Raw genomic sequence first — 23944 nt, 5'->3', positions numbered from 1 at the left:
CGCGCTCACGAGATTTAGCGAGACTGAGGACGCTAGCGGAGCGGGCCGCTGCTCCCCGAGCTCCCGCGCACGCGCAGTGAGCCTCGTCTGCCCGACCTTCAAGGTTCCACCATGTTCTCGCGGGCGAGTATTGTCGGGCTGTCGGCCTGCTCCTTGCAGCCGCAATGGTATGACTACGCCGGGAGGCATGCGGGGGCTCGGGCTTGCTGCAAGACAGGAGGGATGGGGCTGCATGCTCGCCCCTGGCGGAGGAAGACCCCAGCTCTTGCACGTCCCAGCCGCTCGGGCCGCAGCAAGGTCTGCAGAGCTGGAAGGTCGCGTGCCAGTCCCCGGGCTGGGGTCAAAGGGAACAAGGTCACGGCCTGATCCCCTGGGGCTGGAACGGCCACCTGGGACCTCAGGACCCGTACGGGAGTCGGATTGAGCGTTGGAGCCATCTGGGTTTCGATCAACTCCGTACTTCCGCTCCGTACTAGGGAGCACATCTTGCAAAGTCTTTAGAAAGGGCCTCAAGGTGAAGGGGAGACCCGGCAGAAAGCCCTAGTTAAGTTGTAACTTTTATCTTTGACGCCCTGTGAAACACTGCACTGGGGAGTGACCCTTTTAAGGTGTGATCGCTTGGTTGAGCTCTTTGGTCTGGCCCTCGCTGTGTATCCATCCGGCTCTTTGCTGGTTACTGAAGAAACGATGGAACTCAAAATCAGCCCCCTCCCGCACTTGCTGGTCGCCTTGGTGCTGAAGGGGCTTAAAAAGATCTGCCGATGTCAACACGCCCTCATGTTGAAGTAAAATCCCTGCAAGGTCATAAAACTGTCCCAAGGTCCCTCGGTAGGAGAAGGAGGCCTTAATAAAATTACATTTGCTAACTGCCATGTGATAAAGGGATAGTGTAAGGTTTGACGACTTTAAATACTGATTCTCTGTGCAAAGTACAATAAAATTGTATATTAGAATGCCTAGGGATGGACAGATAAAATGTGGTTATGGGTGACATTGTATAATAACTACTTTGAAGCTAGGTGGCTAGAATTGGTGATAAGATTATTAACTGGACAGTGTTTTAGCGATCCCTTGGTTTTACTGTATGCAATATTGTTAAGGTGCTCCAGCACTAAACTAGGGTTTTGTAAACTAGTTTAGGGAACTGCCATGAGCTAGTTGAAATCGTTCTTTCATTAAGCAAAGAATTTATAGCAATATGCTAAGACTCCAAAGTAGTGAGGAAATTAAATATGATACGAACTATATATATGAAGAATATTGGCCAGATGGTAGTGGTGGACACCTTTAATCCCAGCACTTGGGAGGCAGAGGCAGGTGGCAGTGCCTTCTAGGTAGTCCTAGTCGACAAAGGGAGTTCCAGAGAAACTGTGTGTGTGTGTGTGTGTGTGTGTGTGTGGCGGGGTGTGTGTGTTAGATTAACCTTGAGTCTAACCTCAGGTTGGGTTACTTACTGTGGAGGTCAACAGCAGTTGAATTCTCAGCAGACATTTGTGGAGTGCCTGCCCTGCACCAATTGGCCCGGCTCAGGTGTTAGGATGTGAAGGGTCTTTGAGCTTCTGGGAAAGTTGTTGGCATCCGGTGGTGCTCAGCAGACACGAGCTCTTTCCAGAGTGTGTATATACATTGTGTAAAAAGGTGAGTGTTGTCAAGTGTAGTTGAGGCCATTGTCAGCATTTGATAAACTTCAAACGTTTCCTGAGTTAGCTAATGCTAGGTGTTTTCCTTAATTCTAGTCTATGCAGCCTTACACACTCCCAACATTCCTTCTAGACTGCTAATTCGTTCATAGGCATCAATACCGATTCCTTCCTATACTGACTTGAAGTCTTCAAATAACACTGTACGATCAGAAATGCTGAAACTTACCCATGGTCCACCTGCTTCTCCATCAGCATGTTTGGTGTTGCCAGCTTTCTGTTCTAGCCTCCCCAGATGAGTCGGGACATGATGTAGTAGCTGACCCTTTGTCCTCTCAGTGTGGACTCCTCTCAGTGTGAAATTCAGTAGTGTAGATTGTCCTAAAGGCTCAAAGGGGGGGCCCAAGAGGTACACGCTTGACATACTGAATCCGGTTCTAGCTCCCTAGACACACAGTTGAAGGAGAAAGGCAACTCCCAAAATTTGTCCTTTGACTTCTCCCCTTGAGACTCAACATTCCGTATTTATATTTTGCCCCATAATATTTTTAGGCAGTCAGGTACCTCATGGCCATTCAGTGATTGAGTGGTATGTGGTCCTGAGCTTGAAGTGGTAGCATGCACTGCACAGAGGGAAGACATTTCCTTGACATTCCACAGACTCGGAATGTAAAAACAAAAGCATCGTATCAATCCAAATACAGTGTGCGGTTCACACTGTATCCATGCAGTATTCCATTATGAGGAGGCCGTGTCGGTTCAAGTGAAGCACGTGCCTAAAAAGACTCTCGCTGTAAATCGGGAGTATTTGGGTAGCACCATTGAGGAGAGGGAAAAAGCGAAGCAGCTCAGTGTTGTTACCTCTGTTGTGCCATTTCTAGAAGGGATTGAGAGAACAACCACTGTCCAATAGCTGGTGTGCTGACATGGTTTGTCATATATTCCAACTTTGACCTTTTCTATATTTTTACCACCAAACCTAGTATTTTCTGTATAGTCTGTTATTTTTTTTTCTCTATGCCTAAGTAGTACCAGAATCAAAATATGTAAGTCAAAACTTTGGGATTTGTTTGTTTGGACTGGGGGCTTTTAATTTTTTCTAGTGCTAGGGCCTTGAACATGGCAGGCAAATGCTGTACCACGGGGTTTCATTCCCAATTTATAAACCAAGACATTGGCTGTTTAAAACAACTGTTTTGGTTATAAAACCTATATCATTCGTTCAGTTATAAATGCCTAGCAGCAATACTGAGACACAAAGCATGCATCATTCTCTAATCTGCATTTGAAAATTATAATTGAGAGGAAGTCACAATTTTCAATGTAGTTTTAGATTTGTATGGTGTTGAACATAAAGTATGGGGAGTTCCTATCCCTGCCCACCACTCAGAACCATCCCCCCCTCCTGCTCCATGTCATGTATTACAGTGGTGTGATACAGTTAATTAAGAATCACTCGTTTTGTGAGTTTTATGTTTTCACATATTTTAGAGCCATCATGATGGCTCAGAGGGTAAAGGCACTTGCCACCAAGCTTGACCTGAGTTTGATCCCCAGAACTCTGACGGTAGCTGGAGAGATCCAACTCTTTGTGAGTGGTCCTTTTGACACTGACATGTGACACTGACGTGTGCCTTGTCATTTCACATGGCAGATACCCAAGAATGGTTTTGGTTTTGTTTAGTTTTTAAAGAGGTTTAGAGGCTAGAGAGATGGCTTGGGGGCAAGAGCACTACCTGCTCCAAGGACCCAAGTTCAGCTTCCCAACAACATGACGTCTCACAGCCAGCCGTCTCTAACTGCAGTCCCAGAGACTCTCATGTCCTCTGTTAACCTCTGCAAGGGCTGCACAGATATGATACATAGACAGCATACAGGCAAAACTCTCATGCAGCTAAACAAATTTTAAAAGAAGTTTGAAGAGGTTTATCTTTTGTGTATAAGTCTATTATCAAGAGATGTTTTGAAAAGTTTTTAATTTTATTAAATCCAACCTAATTTTTTTTTTCTACTCTGGTTTTTGTCTTCCAGAAGTTTTATGTCTGCAATCACTAGGATCATTGTTTAGATGACTATTTTTGTGAAGTCTGAATGCCCAGGTTCCTTGTCCACTAAACAAGTCCTGACTACTGTAACTTTATAAAAGTCTCAAGTGGGAGCTTCAGCTCCTTCCTTCATAATTACTCATGACGATAGAGCATTTGCATCCCCACAGAGACTTTGCCATAGTTTATTCTGTCGTCAGTAGCTCGTGGTTGTGATTGCGTTGAATTATATGTCAAGTTGAAGAGAACTGGGCTTTGGCAGTGTTGTTTTTGAAGCTGCGAATCGTCTTTTAGCTGTGAAGTCTTCACTCGTGGAATCTTCATTTATTTAAAAATTTATTTTCATTCCTCAGTATTTTAGCTTCCTTCATGCAGACCTTATATGCATACCTACTTCCATTTTTGGTGCTTTTTAATTGAAAACTATACATAAAATGTATTTCTTAACCTCCTACTGGAACTGTTTGTACTGGTATGAGTGACCATCCTTTCTGAGATATTGAGATATTTGTGAAGATAGAGATATTATTCCATTTCATATATGGGACTTGAACATCAAGGGTTCCGTATGTAAGAAGGGTTTGAAACTAAACCTTGTGGGTGCTCATGGTATATATAAAAGCAATTAGCTTTTACGTAATTAATCTCCTGTCCTGCAACCTCCCTAAAATTACTTATTTCTAGGTGTGTGTACGGTGTGAACTAACTGTTAGGGCCGAGGCTAGAGGAGGACAACAGGCATTCCGGCTGCCCTAAAGCCTGGAGCTGTGCTGGTGGCCAGCAAGCCCTAGTGAGCCTCCTGTTACCATTCCCCAACCTGGTCTGTTATGTAGGCACTGGGGATTTGAACTCGGGTCCTCACTCCTTTGTTGTTACTGCATGCATATATGTATTTGTATGTGTAAGTGTTGTAGATCTGAAGGGAAAGGCTTCCTCTACAAAAGTGTTACACACACACCTGGCTCTGTACCTGGCATCCAAAATCCAAGGAATACACAATTTCACACTGCTGCCGCCCCTCCAGGCGTTGCAGGTGTGGCTGCTGTGTCACGTGTGTCAGTAGGTAGATGAGAGGGAGAGGCTATGTCTATGCTCAGTGTTCTGACCTATGGACATCTGAATGATTAGTAGCCTAATCATTTCAGAATTCTGGGAAAAAAAAAAAAGCCTGAGCCCCCACTAGTCTGGCGCCCGAGGGCCAGGGCATGGAGCTAGCCTGAGACTGGTCAGTTTGGTGCCAGGCAAGCCTGGACAAGCCCCCAGGATGGGAGGCCAGCTGGAGACTAGGAGGGCTCATAGAGGAGTGAGCTTGAATGGATCACTGGGCAAGGGCCGTGGGGAAAGAGAGCTAGCCTGAGATGAACACCAGCCTGGCGGGGGTGGGGGGGCATGCCGTGTTCAATATGACTCCTGCCTGGCGCCATAATACACTAACAGAGCAGAGAACTCCTGAGACCACTCCTGAGATGACCCCAGACACTCGAGAGACTCAGGCTGCCACTAAGAGGGGCAAATAAGGCTGGAGAGATGGCTCAGCGGTTAAGAGCACTGACTGCTCTTCCAGAGGTCCTGAGTTCAATTCCCAGCAACCACATGGTGGCTCACAACCAACTGTAATGGGATCTGATGTCCTCTTCTGGTGTATCTGAAGACAGCTACAGTGTACTCATATAAATAAATCTTTAAAAAAAAAAAAAAAAGGGGGCAAGTAAGTGGTGGAGAAATGAAAGAGAATGACACACAGAAGGATGTAGGTGCAATGAAGAGAGGCAGAATTGGAGACTTGAGGGTAGTTAGGACTGGTCTGATGGAAATAGCTGGTGATGCTGCCTGGTACCATGGTGGGGTTCTGGCCTGCGCTGACATAGCCCCAGACCTGTTCTTGCAGTAGCAGGGGTCTACCTGTTACCACCAAAGCCAGGAGGATGTCCCTGGTCTGGGCTGCCTCTGGAGACACGCTGATGTCTGAGGGCTGGGCAGAACCGCGCACACCCTCACTTGGGCATGGGCGGAGAGCTGACAAGGAGCACTAACTGAGCAGAAGGCAGACTTAGCCTAGGGTTTCCTGGGGTGTGGTTGGGGGTGGAACTTCCCAGGGTGATCTTTGGTGGGATTCAGTTTCTTGGCTTGGGCTTGGAGTCAAGGTCAGTGTGTTCTTTCCCTGGCCCTTTTACCCTACAGTATATACATACAAATCCCTAAATATATCTTGTTGAGAATATATAATATTGTCTGTCTGTACTATCAGGGCTGACCGTGTGGCACTGGATAACCAACTGAGGTGTTATTCCCTGGGGCTACTCAGTTCTTTGTGTAGGGGTGAAGCCTCGGATCCTTATTCTTACATAGCAATTTCTCTTACCCACTGAGCCATCTCTCTGGCCTCAAAGAGGTTTGTTTTTTTTTTTTTTTTGTTTTTTTTTTTGTTTTTGCCACTGCAGATTCTTTGGGAGTTTCTAGGAGACAATTGTGCCGTGTATGGAGATGCCACACACTTCTTTTCAGTTCTTTTCTTTCCTTGCTGCCTTAGCTGTGACTCAGGCTTGAGATGCTTCTTGGGTTGTTCCCAGATTTGGGGGGAAAGCGCACCACAAAGTCAGAGGTTTTGCTTAAGGACATTTTCTGCCCTGGTTTTCAGACACTTTGTTGTGAATTGGTGTTAGAGTCTGTTTGCTTCTGCATCTGATGATGTTTTCTCTTTGACCTGTTAGTATGACGGGCCTATGTTATTTTTAAAAAGTAAACAAGCATTATGTAGCTGAAATACGCGCCCTACCTGGTCATGGGGTAGTTTTTTAAGTATTTGTGCCTGAGCGGCGTTAGTGTCTGTTTTGTGTGCATCGTGCCTCCCATTGCTAGGGCAATACTTTCTTTGTGAAACTGGATGTGCCTTGTTTGCTTGAGTAGGTTTTAGTTTTTCAAATCAACTATGATCTCTCCTGGTTTTCTAATTTGTACCTAAGCTCTCAGAACTGCTGTTGTTTACACATTTCCAGGTAGCCCCTAGTCTTTCTATGCCTTACTCAAAAATCAGCTCTTCCAGAGAGCTTATCTTTTCTTCCAGAGTCCACTTAATCCTTACAGAGAGCCCCTGGCGTTACCTTCCTGCTTCTCTTTGCTCTAAGAATGCGTGCACGTGTACTCTCCTATGCCAGGGTCTGTCCCGTCCTCATTTCCTACTGGGGACTGCCATCTGAAATACAGTCTGTGGGCTTATAAACATTTTTTTCCGTAACCATCTACTTTCTGGTTGTTTTTGTTACTTAATGCGTGGCAGGGAATTCGCGTCTGGTGCTGTAATCCTGGGAATAAGCTTTTGTAGGGAAGCTGCTGCTACTGTCTTGCTAAACCTCGTGGTGTGCCTACCAAGCCCCCTCCTAATACTTACATTTTTGCTCACCGATGCGGGCCACCGCCAGCTGGGCCACCGCCAGCTGTGGTCAGAGTTAGCAGCAGAGCTTCATACGGCTGTGTGGGTGCTGAGAGGATGACTGTAGAATGCTCAGTTTTAATGGGACATCAGTGTCACTCCCTCCAAAGCTCAGGGATCATCCCGGAAGGACAGAAACTGTGTAAGAGCCATCAGGTGGAGTGGAGTGTTGTAGAACTCAATCTTCTGGTGTTGCACGACTGTGGCACTCTTGTGCACATTTGTGATGGATTCAGTCCTTCAGCGTTCATCTTGGGGGAGAGAGGAAACCCACACTCCCACCCCACCCCACCCCTGACCCCTGTGGGAGACTTTATTGGCAGTTAACTGTTGCCAGGTGGGAGGGGCTTATAGGCCCCGCCCCTTCCTAAGGATCTGTGGGCAGTTAAAGGTTGCTGAGGAAGGAAGAGACATTTTTTCCCACTGGTGCTAGCACTGGTAAGTTGCACTTACTCCTAAATAGCCCCTATTCCTACTCTGGTAATTAAATTCATTAATTTAATTAATTCATTAAATTCATTGGTTCACCAGAAAAGGGAGCAGGGGTAGGAAAAAAGACATGGAACAGAAGGACGGTTGATTGATTGGGAAGAGAAAGTCGTAGAGAAGAAGGAGAGGATGATGGGACTACATTACATACATGTATGTAAATGTCATAATTGAAACCTGTTACTTTGTATAATTAGTATATGCTAATACAAAAATTCATGTTAGGAACAAATTGTACCAGATGTGTAGGTTAGGATGAGTCCGTGTAGTATATAGCTTTTGCATTGTGGTTCTCTGCCCACTCCTATAACGGTATAAGCTGTCATATTTTTCCTAACACATAATTTAAAAGAAAGAAAATACTTTAATGGAAACCAGAATGCTTTATTGTGAGTGGTCTAAACAGTCAGCGTGGACAGACAAACGTGTGACAGGAGCACCCCAAGCTGCAGCTGTTGCACTGCTGAGGGCCTGGAGCCCACTCTTTAAGCTCTACTTGTTATTGGAAGGTTTTAGAAATGGTTTTAGTACTAGAAGTGCATTCTGTGGTAGCCTTTAAATTCATCATCCTTAATTCACTGCTCATCACCTCTCTTGCTCCAATAATCCCCCTCCATTTTCATGCTGTGTGTGTGTGTGTGTGTGTGTGTGTGTGTAAAATTCCTAGGCCATCTATAAGAAAAATATTAAAGATACAAAACATTTAATATTCCAACACAACCCATGGCCCTTGCTTCCCCATGACTTTATTTTACTGCTCCCCACAAGACTTTGCCCTTCAGAAGTATGTTCTGAAGATCCCCTTCTTGGGTCCTCTCTGCACAAATTAGCTGATTAGTTATTTCTTAGCACAGCATCGACTACTGATATTAGTAACTCGTAGTAATCCAAAGATTGGATTTGTTTTTTCCTTTTGGCTTTTCAAGACAAGGTTTCTCTGCGTAGACCTGACTGTCCTGGGGTAGTACCAGCCTCTGCCTCCTGAGTGCTGGATTGCAGTCCTGTGCAGTCAGGCGTGTAGCATGCTGGCTCTGCTCCTAGGGCTGAGACCTTAGTCTTATGGAGCATACTCTTAAAATCTAACTGTTCTCTCTTATGTATCAGCACTCTAATTTTAAAGACTTCACAAATGCTTGACTACATCTTCTGTAAATTGAGTCTTTGTGAATCTTGCCTGAAATGTTTGGAGAACATGATTTGTTCAGTACCCCCAAATATAAAAACTGTAGGAAATATATTTGCTGAAGAGAAAAAATTGTCCTCTGATATCCACATTAAATACTCAGGGTCCTGCCAGTGTGATAGATCTGAGTGTAATTTTCCATTGTTGTTGGTTTTGTTGTGTTTTGTTTTTAAGACAGGGCCTCACTAGCTCTGGCTGTCCTGGAACTCATTGTCTAGACCAGGCTTACCTCATAGGGGTGGGTTGTATATCAGTCCTGAATTTTAAGTGTAATTAGACAGCTAACAGTGGGACAGACTTTCTGCGCTGGAAAGCAGGGAAGTAGAAGTCCAGTGTTGGGGAAGCCCTCAGGGGTCAGTGCTTAGGGCTTGCTGGTCCTATAGAGTGTGAATGTGCAGACATTTCTATTCAGAGCTGCTTAGGTCCGTATCTATAGTCTGCCTCACAGTGTATTAAAGCAAGCCTTAACTGATCATTCTTGTTTAACAAAGTTACTTTAGAACAAAAGAACTCAGGTGTTTTTTAATTCTTTATCCTCAGGATCCAAGTTCGAAACATGGCAACCCTGAAAGACAGTAAGTATGTTGTTCTCTCTCAATATGCAAATTAAGACAAACTGAAGTTTGACAAGTAGAAATAATTTTTTAAATATGCTAGTGTGGCAGGCAGCATAGCGTAGCAGATAAAGGTTCTAGCCGCAAACTTACGGACCTCGGTGCAAAGAGCCAACTCAGCAAGTTGTCCTCTGATCTCCACATGCACACCGTGGTACTGGTCCACACGTGCACTCATGCAAAATAACACATGTACACATATGTACATATACACACACTCATGATACATATGTATATATGCCGTGTAAGAGTTGACAAATCAGTTTACATTGTGTGTATTGGATTTTTATCTTTGAAAGACCATCTGAGATGACACAGAAGGATGTTGGTCTTTATCGCCTGCAGAATAATGAACTAGTAAATCTATACTATTTCAGTGTGTTTATTAAATTTAGTATTAAAACACCTAAAAATCGTGGTATGAGGTAAGTAGGTAAGGCTGTTGTTCAATTTAATGGAGTATGTGTATGTAGTGTTCATTCTATGTCCTAAGGAGCCAGTCTTGCTCCTTGGAGGCTGCTGACAGTTTGTCATTGAGATTAGGTTAGCTCCAGTACTTGCTGATGAAGGCCTTAGCTCATTATTCTGCTTGGCACTTTCCTAGGGCCTCTGAATTCACGGATGATGGTGTACACTGCCCCTTGTCTAACATGACACCTCAATGTTTTAGTTACCAGGAGACTGAAGTCCATCAAAAACATCCAGAAGATTACCAAGTCTATGAAGATGGTGGCAGCAGCGAAGTACGCCCGGGCCGAGCGGGAGCTGAAGCCAGCTCGAGTGTATGGGACAGGCTCCTTCGGTGAGTTGGGAGAGTTGGCCTGCCACACCGAGAGGATCTGCTCGCAGTAATCTGTGCTGGGTGGTTTTGTCTACTTGCAGAAGAGACACACTTGGGGAGAGGGAATCCCAAATTGCTTTTCCTGCAGAGAAAAGTGGCAGGAACTTAGATTTTGTGTTTAGATAATTTTGTACTGATTTATTTGTCTTAGAGATGAGCAAAATTAAAGAGGTAGGAAACTTCCCATTTTAACTGTAATTACATTATCCAAATTCTTGCAGTATTGTGCTTTCTTACCCTGGATTAAGATGTGTCCTCCGTGCCCACACTCTATAGCCCTAAGCACTGACTTGCTGTGGGAAGTGCATGGTGCAGATTTGAACTGGAGGGACATGGCAGCAGGTTAGGATTAGATCAGTGCCTATCGTTCAGCCCTTACAGCCTTCCAGCTGGTGCCTGGCTTCCGCTCTTCTGTGGTGAGTGCTTGCCCCATGCCGCAGTGATTACCCGGGAATGACCTCATTCTGTCCTCCTGCAACTCTCTGCACAGTTAGAATGCAGGGGTCAGTCAGTGGCCCTCAGGCCTCCCTGCCCACACTGCTGCTGATCCTTTTCTTTACTCTGCTCTGTGCAGGTTTCCACAGTCACCTTTACACTCCCACCCCGCTCTCTTTCAGTGTCACTTCGTTATGATAGGGTTCACAGGTTTTTCATCTTGAAGGAAAGAACTGAATGAAGAGACAGGAAATACAGACAACACTTTATTTAGCAAAGCACACTGTCCCAAGGCTGGAGTGGGTGCTCATGAGGGCAGTAGGACAGTGGCTTTTCCACGGTGAATTTTGAAGAAATGTTTTTGAGGTAAGCAGCATATTTCAGAGGTAAGGGCCGAGATAGAGTTAGTGAAGGAACATGAAGAAAACTCTGAAGTGGGTGGGGGGTTCCAAGACTGAAATGTCCTTTCAGGGTTCTCATGACCATCTACAGCAGTCCACACTGTCAGCAACACTGCCGTGTAGCGGAGGGCTCTTGAACTTACACACATTTTTATTAATGCATCTGTGGGGAAATGCTCTGCTTTAAAGATTTTGAATTGTTTGTCTGTAAAAGGGCACACAGGGGTCAGAAGGGCCGTCAGATCCCCGAGAACTGGAATTAGATGGTTGTGAGCTGCCTGATGCCATGCGGTCTGGGAACCAAACTCAGGTCCTCTGCAAGAGCACTGGGTGCTCTCTACTGTTGAGCCATCTTTCCAGCCTGTGCCTCAGGTTTTGATGTGACAACAATTCTTCTGCAGTCTCAAGGTCATTTAAGTATGAAGGCCATTCAACAGTCAGAGACCCGAGGAGATCCAGTTGCAGGCTGGTGATGCCCTTGCATCTAACTCCTAGGAGATTGCTCAAGAGTCTGTGCTGCTTATGGCTGAGGCATTGGCATGGACTCTGGACCAAGACCTGACTGTTGTATCTTAACTGTACAATCAGGGTTTGTTCTGTCTTCAGGACTCTTCTCGCTACTCCACCATTCAGTCTGTGTCAGATAAGTATATGGATACACTTGGTGTGTGTAGAAGCCAGAGGGGGAGAGTGTCTTCCTCGGCCACATCTTTACTTTGTTTTAAATTCAATTTTTTAAATTTACATTTCAAATGTTATCCCCTTTCCTGGTTTTCCTCCATAATGCCCCTATTCCAGCCTCCCTTCCCCTGCTTGTATGAGGGTGTTCTATTCCCCAACTCCTTCCCACCTCCCCACCCTGACATTCCCCTACACTGGGGGCGGGGTCCAGCCTTGGCAGGACCAAGGGCTTCTCCTCCCATTGGTACCAACAAGGCCATCCTCTGCTGCATCTGCAGCTGGAGCCATGGGTCTGTCCATGTGCACTCTTTGGATGATGGTTTAGTCCCTGGAAGCTCTGGTTGGTTGGTATTGTTGTTCTTACGGGGTTGCAAACCCCTTCAGCTCCTTCATTCCTACGTCTAACTCTTCCAGTGGGGACCCTGTTCTCAGTTCAGTGGTTGGCTGTGAGCATTCACCTCTATATTTGTCAGGCTCTGACAGAGCCTCTCAGGAGACAGCTATATGAGGCTCCTGTCAGTATTCACTTCTTGGCATCAGCAATATTGTCTGGGTTTGGTGGCTATATAAATATGGGCTGGATCCCCTGGTGGGGCAGGCTCTGAATGGCCATTCCTTCAGTCTCTGCCCCAAACTTTGTCTCCATATTTCTTTCTATGAATATTTTTGTTCTTCCTTCCAAGAAGGACTCAAGTATTCACACTTTGGTTGTCTTCGTTCTTGAGCTTCATGTGGTCTATGGATTGTATCTTGGGTATTCCGAGCTTTTGAAATAATATTCACTTATCAGTGAGTGCATACCATGTGGGTTCTTTTGTGACTGGGTTACCTCACTCAGGATATTTTCCAGATCTATCCATTTCCCTATGAATTTCATGAAGTCATTGTTTTTGATAGCTGAGTAGTACTCCATTGTGTAGATGTACCACATTTTCTATATCCACTCCTCTGTTGAAGTACATCTGGGTTCTTTCCAGCTTCTGGATATTATAAATAAGGCTGCTATGAACATAGTGGAGCATGTGTCTTTGTTATATGTTGGGGCATCTTTTGGCTATATGCCCAGGAGTGTTATAGCTGGGTCCTCAGGTAGTACTATGTCCAATTTTCTGAGGATCTCCAGACTGATTTCCAGAGTGGTTGTACCAGTCTGCACTCCCACCAACAATGGAGGAGTGTTCCTCTTTCTCCACATCCTCGCCAGCATTGGCTGTCACCTGAGTTTTCTGTCTTAACCATTCTGACTGGTGTGAGGTGGAATCTCAGGGTTGTTTTGATTTGCATTTCCCTGATGACTAAGGATGTTGAGCATTTCTTTAGGTATTTCTCGGCCATTAGATATTTCTCAGCCAAGAATTCTTTGTTTAGCTCTGTACCCCATTTTTTAATAGGGTTATTTGATTTTCTGGAGTCTAACTTCTTGAGTTCTTTGTATATATTAGATATTAGCCCTCTATCAGATGTAGGATTGGTAAAGATCTTTTCCCAATCTGTTGGTTGCCATTTTGTCCTAATGACAGTGCCCTTTGCAGTTTTATGAGATCCCATTTGTCGATTCTTGATCTTCGAGCATAAGCCCTTGGTGTTCTGTTCAGGAAATTTCCCCCAGTGCCCTTGTGTTCGAGGCTCTTCCCCACTTTTTCTTCTATTAGTTTGAGTGTATCTGGTTTTATGTGGAGGTCCTTGATCGATTTGGACTTGAGCTTTGTACAGGGTATTAAGAATGGATCAATTTGCATTCTTCTACATGCTGACCTCCAGTTGAACCAGCATCATTTGTTGAAAATGCTCTCTTTTTTCCACTGGATGGTTTTAGCTTATTTGTCAAAGATCAAGTGACCATAGGTGTGTGGGTTCATTTCTGGGTCTTCAGTTCAATTCCATTGATCTACCTGTCTGTCTCTGTACCAATACCACGCAGTTTTTATCACTGTTGCTCTGTTATACAGCTTGAGGTCAGGGATGGTGATTCCCCCGGAAGTTCTTTTATTGAGGATAGTTTTTGCTATCTTGGGTTTTTTGTTATTCCAAATGAATTTGCGAATTGCTCTTTCTAACTCTATGAAGAATTGAGTTGGAATTTTGATGGGGATTGCATTGAATCTGTAGATTGCTTTTGGTAAGATGGCCACTTTTACTATATTAATCCTGTCAATCTATGAGCATGGGAGATCTTTCTACCTTCTGAGGTCTTCTTCGATTTCTTTCTTCAGAGACTTGAAGTTCTTGTTATATAGATCTTTTATTTGCGTGGTTAGAGTCATACCAAGGTATTTTATATTATTTGTGACTATTGTGAAGGGTGTGATGTCCCTAATTTCTTTCTCAGTCTGTTTATCCTTTGTGTAGAGGAAGGCTACTGATTTGTTTGAGTTAATTTTATATCCATCCACTTTGTCCAAGTTGTTTATCAGGCTTAGGAGTTCTCTGGTGGAACTTTTGTGGTCACTTAAGTATACTATCATATCATCTGCAAATAGTGTTATTTCTTGTTTTCCAATTTGTATCCTTTTGACCTCCTTTTGTTGTCTGATTGCTCTGTCTAGGACTTCAAGTACTATATTGAATAAGTAGGGAGAGAGTGGGCAGCCCTGTCTCGTCCCTGATTTGAGAGGGATTGCTTCAAGTTTCTCTCCATTTAGTTTGATTTTGGCCGAGACAGGCTGTTTGACTGAAGTCGGAAGCTGGAACCCAGAGTTTTGGCTGGTCTGGTGGGCCAGCGAGCCCGGGGGTGAAGAGAGGGGTCCATCCATTCGTCTGCATCCCAGCGCTGTAGTCCAGCGTGCAGCAGCACCTGTGGGGCTTACATGTGCAGTCCTTAGGCTTACGTCATGGCTGTTGGGTAGCACTTACTACCTGGGCCACCTTGTCCCTCATCCCGTGGGGGTGGGGGTGGGCTGTGGTGGTGATGTCTTTTTAACTTAACAATTAGAACTTGGCCCATTGTGTCCTTGTTTGTTTTATTATTTGAATGACTGTTCTAGAATAAAAACATCTTTCCTGCAGGCCCAACAACTAGGACAATAAACACTTGCTAAACATAAAAGGTAATGAGTTATTAAAAAAAAAAGTGGGGAGACTGGAGAGGTGCTTAGTGGCAAGAACTGGCTCTTCCAGAGGACCCTCCATCCCCTTCTGATTTCTGAGGCCACCCTCACACATATACATGTACATAGACACAAATACATATGTGCACACTTCAACTGAAATTTTGCTTGTTTCCAAATTGAAGATAGCGTGATTTGTGTGTGTGTATATATAGCATGTGTACGCATTACATGTGGATTTCCTTTGTGATAAGTTCTCTTGCATTCTTCCTTATCTTTTTTAGCATACACTTAATCCCGCAGAAGACATTTTACATGAAGAGAAAGTGCTTTATTTACAGCTAGTGAGCTGCCTCGGCCAGTGAAGCCTTGGACACCTAACTTGCATAAAATGTGTGCCATAGTGGGCACTGAATATCTGTATAGGGTCTCACTATACTCTTGAGCCATACCTCTGGTTCCCTATAGTTTGATGCTCAATCAGAAATTGAAGCTAATGTTCGGAAAGAAAGTTCTTTTCAAATCTGTAGCTTATTTTTCTGAAAGGGGGAGTCACTTAATTGTTTATCTTTTCTTGCTAATAAGGAATCCTTCCTTCATGTTTATAACCACAAAATTCTTCACTTACGTGGGAGAAATTGCCCGAGAGAACTGACGAGTTTCTGTAAATGGAGCGATCAGATCCTGGCAACTTCTGATGTATTTGAGCTAAAGAGTGAGTCCTACTGCCAGACAGTACCACCCAGTAAATGGACGTTCATTTAAATATCTCCTATGCAGTAATCAGATCTAAGTAGATGTATGTGTCCTCCATACTCCCTGGACTTTGTAGTTTCATGCTCTCTTTCAGCTCGGGGAGGGACACTTAGGCATTAGCCACGTGAGATCCATGCTTTGTAATGAGAACAGAACAGTGAGTGCATGTGGTGGCTGTGGAGATGCTCCTGCAGTCCTGGCTGTAGCCAGCTAGTGAGGGCCACCCCTGGGTCTGATGGTTCTTCAGCCCCTCGACTTGTTTTCTGATGCAGGTAATTCATTTTGTAAGATCCAGGTATTTTAATCCAACTTGATTTTCTTCTTTGCATTTACCTCTTAAAAACCAGACCAGGAAAGTTTGAGTAATACCAAAAGTAAATCACACCCATAACTTCAGTATCAACATTTCTTATAAAACAAGAGCTTAATGGTGTCGGGATTAAGTGAGTGGCTCAGGAATGCTTGCTTATTATTTTAGCTATATGCTGGGAATTCACATTGTATAGAAATCTGATGTCTAGCTAAGCAGGTACTTTTGTGTTCTGTTCTGCTTTTGGTTATATCTAGGCATTTAAGTCATTTAAGACACAAAGAACTGGCCACCAATTGACCCTCAGTGGTGTCCTTCCTGGTAGTAATAGAATAAACACACAAACACCCCTGATTCTGCTCACCAGGACCCATCCAACAGACATGCAAAGTGTAAATTACCTCATTCCCTTTTAATTAGAGATTATCACTACAGTCACTATAAATGTCATCTCAGCGATCTTCTCACTTTGTTTTTCAGCTCTGTATGAGAAGGCTGAGATTAAGGGACCTGAGGACAAGAAGAAGCACCTCATTATTGGTGTGTCCTCGGATCGAGGCCTTTGTGGTGCTATTCATTCCTCGGTGGCTAAACAAATGAAGAATGACATGGCTGCCCTCACAGCAGCTGGGAAAGAAGTTATGATTGTTGGAATTGGTGAAAAAATCAAGAGCATACTTTATAGGTAAATGAGACGTGTGTTCCGTGCTCAGAAGACTGGGAACCTGAGCGAATGGAAGCCTGAGATAGAGAAGTTTTTCATGATACATTGGAGTGTTTGTGTATCCTGTGTGTTGGTTTTCACACTGTGTGTGCATGGGCTCTCCTCCATACCAGGAGTGGAATACAGTGAAGATTACCAGAGCTGTTGGCATTAAGCTAAGGAAGGAATCCTGAGTTGTCACAGCCTAGTAATCCTAGAAAGGACCACTAGTCCACTAAGACTGGACAGTAGACGGGCCTGACTTGTAGATCTTGGTTTTTGCAGGTGCCCTTAAAGGAAGTCATGATGTATAGAACAACTTAACCCACCTCCCACATCCCTACGAAAAACCCTGGCCCATGATAACTTGTTTCTTTTGCTCTTTTCTCACAACGCAGTATCTCACTCACCTATTGTGTGCTCTCCAGGACTCACTCTGATCAGTTTTTGGTGTCCTTCAAAGACGTGGGGCGGAAGCCCCCTACTTTTGGAGATGCATCGGTCATTGCCTTGGAGTTGTTAAATTCGGGATATGAATTTGATGAAGGCTCTATTATCTTTAATCAGTTCAAGTCTGTTATCTCCTACAAGACAGAAGAGAAGCCCATCTTCTCCTTCAGTACTGTCGTGGCTGCTGGTAAGCCGCCTTCTCACAGCAGGTGTGGCGGCTGGGCTGCTGTCTCAGTGGTTCAGAGCACCTGCTGCTTTTACAAAGGACGTGGGGTCGGTTCCCAGCCCTCACATCAGCTCCCAGCTGTCTGTCATTCCACATCTAACCCCCTTCAGACTCTGGGCATTAGTCACACACATAGTACACAGCATACATGTGTGCAAAATACTCATAAGGTAAAATAAGAAAGGCAGCAGCACTGATGTGCCCTCCAGGACACCTTAACCAAGCTGGAGACAGCCCAGCTCTGATCTGTCATTTTACTGACCAGTGTCAGTAAGAAAGTTCCTGTTTCCAGTGACTGAAAAGCCTTGTTAAAAATTGGCTTGATGCAGTTTGCAAACAACTGCTGTGCAGTCAGATGTTAGAGGTTTAAAATGCTCATGGTAACTGATTTTTATGCCCACTGAACTCTGTCATCTTATTACTGGACAGTCACCTTTGCCAGAAACAGCACACCTTGTGTGTATTATTTCATCTGTGGAGTTTACTTTGGGGTGTTGTGTATAATTACCCCTTTTCCCCCTCCTTAGACAGGGGTACTTGCTGTTTAGCTCAGGCTGCTCTCCAAATGCACAGTCCTTTCTATAACACTATTAGATTGTCTTTGATTTTTTTTAATTAAAAAAAAATTGATGTATATGTGACAAATGCTTGGCTAGCTGCTATTTGGAGAGCTTTATAACCATGAAACCTAAGCCCCCACACACTCCCCCCGATAGCTGAGGATTGCACTTGCTCGGCAAACACTCTCCTTATTGAGCTAAATTCTCAACCCCATAATTTTGAAATTTAGTGCTTATTTTAAATGCCAGCTTAAAGTTATCTTTGGGGTTAAAAGCTAAATACCTGTTGACGCATGTTTTTGCTGATGATATGCTATGGAAATTGAATTATTAGAACAGTCATTTAACTCAAGATCATTTAGAATCCTTAGTCATGAGCTATATGAATAAGCTTCATGTATATTCTTCAAGGACACTCTTGACTTGTTTTAACAGAGAACATGAGCATTTATGATGACATTGATGCTGACGTGCTGCAGAATTACCAGGAATACAACCTGGCCAACATCATCTACTACTCCCTGAAGGAGTCCACCACCAGTGAGCAGAGTGCCAGGATGACTGCCATGGACAACGCCAGCAAGAATGCCTGTAAGCCCATGCTAGACGACATCGTTAGCCCATGCTGGAAACAAGGGATTGGACAAAGCTCCAGGAACACTTAGAGCCTAGCTGCATCTCTGCCAGAGTGTGTGCGTGCGTGCGTGCGTGCGTGCGTGCGTGCGTGCGTGCGTGCGTCTGTCTGAGTGTTGCTCAGAGTGGCACCAAAAACGTTAAAAGAGTGTTTTGTTGAGGTGTCCATCTTACTTGAGAGTGGATTTTCAAGCACCATGAACATGGCTTGTGGAAAATGTGAAAAGTAACTTGATTAAATTCCTACCAACCTGAAAGGCCAGTTTGGGGGTCCAAATTGCAGCAGAATTTACTTTAACTCTTAATTGCTTCAATTAAGTAGAAATTACTCTTTTCAAAACGTTTTATTGTGGTGTCTGTCTGTCCCTTTTGTTTGCAGCTGATATGATTGATAAGTTGACGCTGACTTTCAACCGCACCCGCCAGGCCGTCATCACAAAGGAGCTGATAGAGATCATCTCCGGGGCTGCTGCTCTGTAAGTAGTGTAGCTGGTGCCTGTGAAGCCGCTCCTCTCTCCCCACGCACGTGGGTCAGCACGTGGGTCAGCGAGCCTCGGGCCGTTGACTTTTCTGTTCTGTTACAACCGAAAAGACTTGCTGCAGCGTCTGTGTCCTTTCATCAATCCTGATGGAAAGGACATCTCTGCTTTATCCTTATGGTTTGAGCTGAAATGTTCAAATTTAATTTCCCATCTTGAGAGAGGCCTTTGTGTGCAGTTGACTTTCTTGAAGTATTGGGGAGAAAGCCATGAATAATTCAGTATCAATTTGGAAAGTCTGGTTTTGGAACTAATAGTATCTATAAGCCAAACTTTCTCAGTTAAAGACTAGTTTTAGGTTTGATTTTATATAATTCTGTTAATTACTGGATGATGAGAATTTTAAGTCACTAAATATTCTTCATTGGTAAATACCAATGAGTACCATAAAATAGCATGCCGTTTTCTGCCAGATACTGTCTGGATCGTCGTTGACAGATTAAACTGGCCATGAACCACGTGCAGTCTCCCAGGCAGGCTGTCATAACAGAGGAAGCACGTGGTGATTGCCTTTGGCTTGCTAAGGCTTTCCTCCTCCTGATTGGCCACCGAGTTCTCTGAGTTTTACCTTCTAGAACACTCTAATCTTTCCAAACTGTAAAAGGCTTTGCTGGGGATAGGGGTTTGCTGCATTGCCTGAGCGGTTCCCAGAGTCATAGGCTCGGGCTTCCTCTCTGCCTCCTCAGAGGCTGGCATCAGGGCTAGCCTGAAGAAAGATGTAATTTGTAGATGCCAGACCCTCAAGGTGTAGTAGAGGCTTTGCTTGTTTTCAGAGAATATACTATCTTTGTTATGAGGACACAAAGAAGACAATACCGAATTATGGAGATTACTGAAACTTTGGCCATATTGTAAAGGGTTTTAAAAAAGACAGTGTATAGCCCCCAAGGGGAAGATACTTCCTTGCTGCCTTTTTACAGGTTCAGCCTTCAAAAAAGTCTACTTTGTTGCATGTAAACCTGTACTTTCTGGCCATCAGCAATCTTTCTCATATAGAATTGTATAGTTACTTGCTTGAACCTTGATCTTCCCAGGTCTTTGAACACATCGTACTGTTTTGCACTTCCAAGGTGTCTGGTCTTGTCTGGGCTTCAGTTCCTCTCTGATTGCTCTGTTCATTCTTCATCTGACAACTCTTCACCTTCCTTGATTGGGCGAGGGGAATCTTTTCTTCCAAAAAAACCTAACTTTTGTTGTCTAAGTGAGGCATCTTTTAGCACCTGACCACACACTTGGTCTTAGTGCTATGCTATTTTATCAGGAATTGACTTTTATTGGTCTCTGTCCTTAAGCCTTGGAGGGGGCGGGGTTTAAAACTGATTGAGTCAATGGCATATAAAGTTACAGCTTGTTCTCTGTCTGGGTGAGCATCCTGGTCCTAAGCTGTTTTGCTCTCTAACATAGTTTTGTTAGGACTGACCCAGCAGGCCATCACTGCCTTATCAGCATAGAGCACCTTGATGTCCAGGTTATAAACATGGTTAAGGTACTCTGTCTGATTCCCGGGACTTTGTCTCCTATGACGTAAGACTAATACTAGGATTAAGTCACGACTTTTTGTCAAATGCCAAGCTGGTATATCTTGTGACATGGCTTGGGGGATAGAGTAGACTTCTCAAAATCTGAGAGCAGTATGAGAACCAGCGAATACCGAGTTCCCTTTTTTGCTTCTAAAATGGGAGATGCTAGGTATGAACTGTGAGGATCTAAATTCTGTAGCTTAGGACTGGGCCTTTTTTCTTGCTTAGGGATGTGAGAAACCTCACTTAAACCAGTGAGAAGAGGGAAACTGAGACGTCGAGCTAAGACTTTAGAGAAAGTAATCTTATTGGAACTATATTTTCACTTTCTAGGTAGTGTACGTGTGTATTGTGAAGGTTACTTGTGCAGTCCCGACAGTGGTTCACTTTATTAATGGATTTGCGTGCTCTGAAACCTACCAGGGATTGTTGTTCAGATTTTAGTACAAACACTGGCTTTTAGTGTTAAAATGAAAAGAATGAATGAATCATATTTACATTGTCAGCTTAATCTCTTCAATTGTATGTCATTTTTAAAGATATAAAAATATGTTGTCTTGCCTATTTGAACATTTTTTAATTGCCTCTAACTACATTGCAGTCTACAGCATCATATGTTGAATGGTTGTTAAAGATTGTAACTGTTTGCTGCATTGTATGCTCAGGATAACATGCAAAGAAATAGCCTGTAGTTAACTAGCATGGATTGCTTACTAACCTGCTTGTTTTGTGCTCTTGTTTCTTTTAATATAATAACCAGGGATTAATGAGAATCAAGTTGCATCCTCAGACAAGAGGTAAAGTTCATACACTCTTCCCCTAAGCCTTCAACAAGGAAACCTTGCTAGGTATCACCAAAGCTAGCAGTTACTAGTTAGTGTTACTAGTTAGCATTTCTAGTTAGCAGACAGGCTAGCTGGGCAGGCTGGTTTATAGTGCAGCCAACTGCGGGTGGTCGGGTAGTACGGGGTGCAGGCCGAGAATTAGATGTGGGTTTTGCTAGTGAGCCTTTGTGTTCTGGAGGGTGTGGATACAAGGAGGTAAATTCAGGCACTGAGAACCTGAATTACTGTAGTGTATTAAGTATAGTTAATGAGAGCAGTGCTTCTCAAGCCTATGGTCCCGACTCCTGATGGCTGGCTCCTAGGAGAGTCCTCTCTCCACTCTGCTGTAGCCTGTGGAGAAACAGCCATTTCCATGAGTGGGAATGAGGAGGGCAGTGTTATTATATACGAGTTTCCCTCATAGCCGAGAGTCCCAGACCAGAACTATGAGCTACCTGCACCTTCTGTGGAACTGCAGGCCTCTGGGCCCTGTTAAGGGTGTGTTCTTACTTTTCACGGGACTTCCTGTTTGACTCCCATTTCTGTACTGTTTTTCAGGTGAAGAAGGAAAACGCAGCTGATTTTAACTGATTGCTGTCCTTGTTGAAGAAACTTGGTCCACTGAGTCACAAAGACAGCAGGATGTTTGTAAATTATCTTACAATAAACAACTTACAATGAGAAATTCAGTCTTACTATTAATAAAGTTCTCAGAAGGAGGTACTGTAAGTGGTTGGGAATGGTGACCCTGTGCTGTTAAAGTCCTTCAGCAGAAGGTCATTTCAGGTCGGATTTACAGGTTTCTGCCCACCTTCAATGGCCTAGAGCTCTGGGTCCCAGGCATTTCCCATGCCTGCTGGAAAATGTCATTTATACAGCTGGGGCAGCTTACTGTTTCTCACCAAAGTGCCTCACAATTTCAGGTGCATAGATAGTTTCAATAATTTTTAAATAATATTTTGTGTGCATTGAGAAGGGATGTCGCACATAGATGACCGTTAAGATTTGGAGGGCTGAGGAGATAGCTTAGTAGTTAATCCAAGTTTGGTTTCCAGCAACTCCATCTGCAGGGGTCTGATTTTATTTTGGCCTCCTAGCGTCAATGTACTTGTCTCATAAAATGTGAATGCCTGAAGTGCATGTACTACGTTATATTAGCCATTCCAACAGGGATGGATGGTCAGGGATTTTCTATTTGTTTAAAATAGAGCACTTAATGTCACTGGAAATCAGTATAAGGGCTCCTGAAAACAACACAAACAAAACTCCCACAGGCCCAGCTATATACCACCACTCTGTTGTATATCGGAAGAAGTCTGTCAGCATACCCTAAGGGTATCTGCATGCCTGTGGGCTTATTGGATTTGTTTGGGGTTTTGTTGTTTTTTAGATAGTTTATGTATGAGTACACTGTCTCTGTCTTCAGACACACCAGAAAAGGGCATCTGATCTCATTACAGATGGTTGGTTATGTTGCTGGGAATTGAACTCAGGACCTCTGGGAGAGATGGCCTCTTAACCACTGAGCCATCGGTCCAGCCCTCATGCCTGTGTTTTTAACACTGCACTATTGACAGTTGCCAAGATACAGGCTCAACCTAGATGTCCACCAACAGATGGATGAATGTAGACATCACAGTGGCTCTGGAATCATAGGGGAATTTGGTTACTTTCTATTAGACGAGCCCCTCGTGGATGGGTCAGTGATTGTCAGGAAAGGATCCTGTCTTTGCTGGCCTCAGACTCCTGAGGGCTCTCAGGCTCTCTCTCTCTTCAGGACTTGGCCTAACAGTCAGCTCACCTTCCATTTCCAGGACAGCGCGGAGTGCTGGGAGGACTGGTGCTCTTTGCACCCAGATGACTGGAGGGAGGAGAGCAGGGCTTTGACATGGTCGACATTAAGAACAGCCTATGTCAGCCCGACCTATGGCAGACTCGCCTTTCTGAACAGGACCACATTTTCTTGTCATTCTTAGTGGTAAACACACCAGTTTCCCTGAGTATGGTTAGAAAGTGGTTCCCCTAATTTTGTCCGGTAAACCGCCAAATGACTCTATTGAGGCCTTTCATCAGTGATATTTTTCTTGTGAAAACTGCATGTTTAGTGTAGGGGAACACACACAGTCTCACACGGTAAGCAAATGATGAGCCACACCTCTAATTCCCCCGGAAAACATGCAGGGCTCAGGCCAGGTCTTTCTGAATGGTGGTCTTGGCGTGACTGCTTGAGCAGTGACTCAGCTGTAGTGCTGAGTGAGGAGAAAGACAGATCCCCTACCCTGTCATCCTCCTTCCCACTGCCCCACTTTCCAGAATCCATTTTCACATTGGTTTGCAAATTTCTCCTTTCTTTGTATGTTCTCCAATCTCTTCTGGTAAATCTTCCACTGCATTTCTTTCCCAAGTATTGTAATTATTTAAAGCATTAATTTTAAATGTTATGACTCAGTGTTTCCCTGCATAAATGCCTAGTTCTCACGTTCCAAAGGCTTGACAACTTTCATAAAGTGCCATACAGTAAATACCTTAGGCCTCTGGGCCACATAAGGTCTCTACTTACACATTCAGTTTGTTTGTACAAATCGTGTGTGTGTGTGTACCCAGTTTGACCGTTTTC

General features: G+C 44.1%; 1 protein-coding gene, 1 long non-coding RNA gene and 1 other non-coding gene across 4 annotated transcripts; 2 read left to right on the top strand and 1 right to left on the bottom strand.

Annotated features, from left to right (window-relative positions):
- Positions 1-19: 19 nt before the first annotated feature.
- LOC116883750 (ATP synthase subunit gamma, mitochondrial) lies at positions 20-22046 on the top strand. 2 transcript variants are annotated; one of them, XM_032884994.1, is made up of 9 exons: positions 20-167; positions 9328-9362; positions 10072-10203; positions 16353-16557; positions 17004-17212; positions 18247-18402; positions 18824-18920; positions 21264-21300; positions 21886-22046. In XM_032884994.1, exons 1-8 carry the CDS (start codon positions 112-114, stop codon positions 21268-21270), a joined length of 897 nt encoding a protein of 298 aa, XP_032740885.1. In that variant the 5' UTR covers positions 20-111; the 3' UTR covers positions 21271-21300; positions 21886-22046. The 2 variants fall into 2 exon arrangements, with proteins under 2 accessions (XP_032740885.1, XP_032740886.1); XM_032884995.1 differs by lacking the exons at positions 21264-21300; positions 21886-22046 and having other exon boundaries at positions 18824-18924.
- LOC116884074 lies at positions 4697-4825 on the top strand. Its single transcript, XR_004385820.1, has one exon. It is a non-coding gene; the product is annotated as a small nucleolar RNA SNORA17 (small nucleolar RNA).
- LOC116883752 lies at positions 18776-23187 on the bottom strand. Its single transcript, XR_004385781.1, has 2 exons — positions 22998-23187; positions 18776-19069 (listed from the first exon to the last, which is right to left on the bottom strand). It is a non-coding gene; the product is annotated as an uncharacterized LOC116883752 (long non-coding RNA).
- Between the last annotated feature and the right edge of the window lie 757 nt (positions 23188-23944).

The sequence above is a fragment of the Rattus rattus genome, chromosome 14 (assembly GCF_011064425.1).
Source record: "Rattus rattus isolate New Zealand chromosome 14, Rrattus_CSIRO_v1, whole genome shotgun sequence".
In the NCBI taxonomy this organism is placed as follows: domain Eukaryota; kingdom Metazoa; phylum Chordata; class Mammalia; order Rodentia; family Muridae; genus Rattus; species Rattus rattus.
This window is presented reverse-complemented; position numbering and strand designations above follow the sequence as displayed.

Bases quoted from the DNA above. Each gene is read 5' to 3' on its own strand.
- LOC116883750 (XM_032884994.1), top strand. From the start codon at position 112: ATGTTCTCGCGGGCGAGTATTGTCGGGCTGTCGGCCTGCTCCTTGCAG. The intron at 10,204-16,352 runs GTGAGTTGGGAG...TTTGTTTTTCAG, and splicing joins GTATGGGACAGGCTCCTTCG to CTCTGTATGAGAAGGCTGAG. The intron at 17,213-18,246 runs GTAAGCCGCCTT...TTGTTTTAACAG, and splicing joins CAGTACTGTCGTGGCTGCTG to AGAACATGAGCATTTATGAT.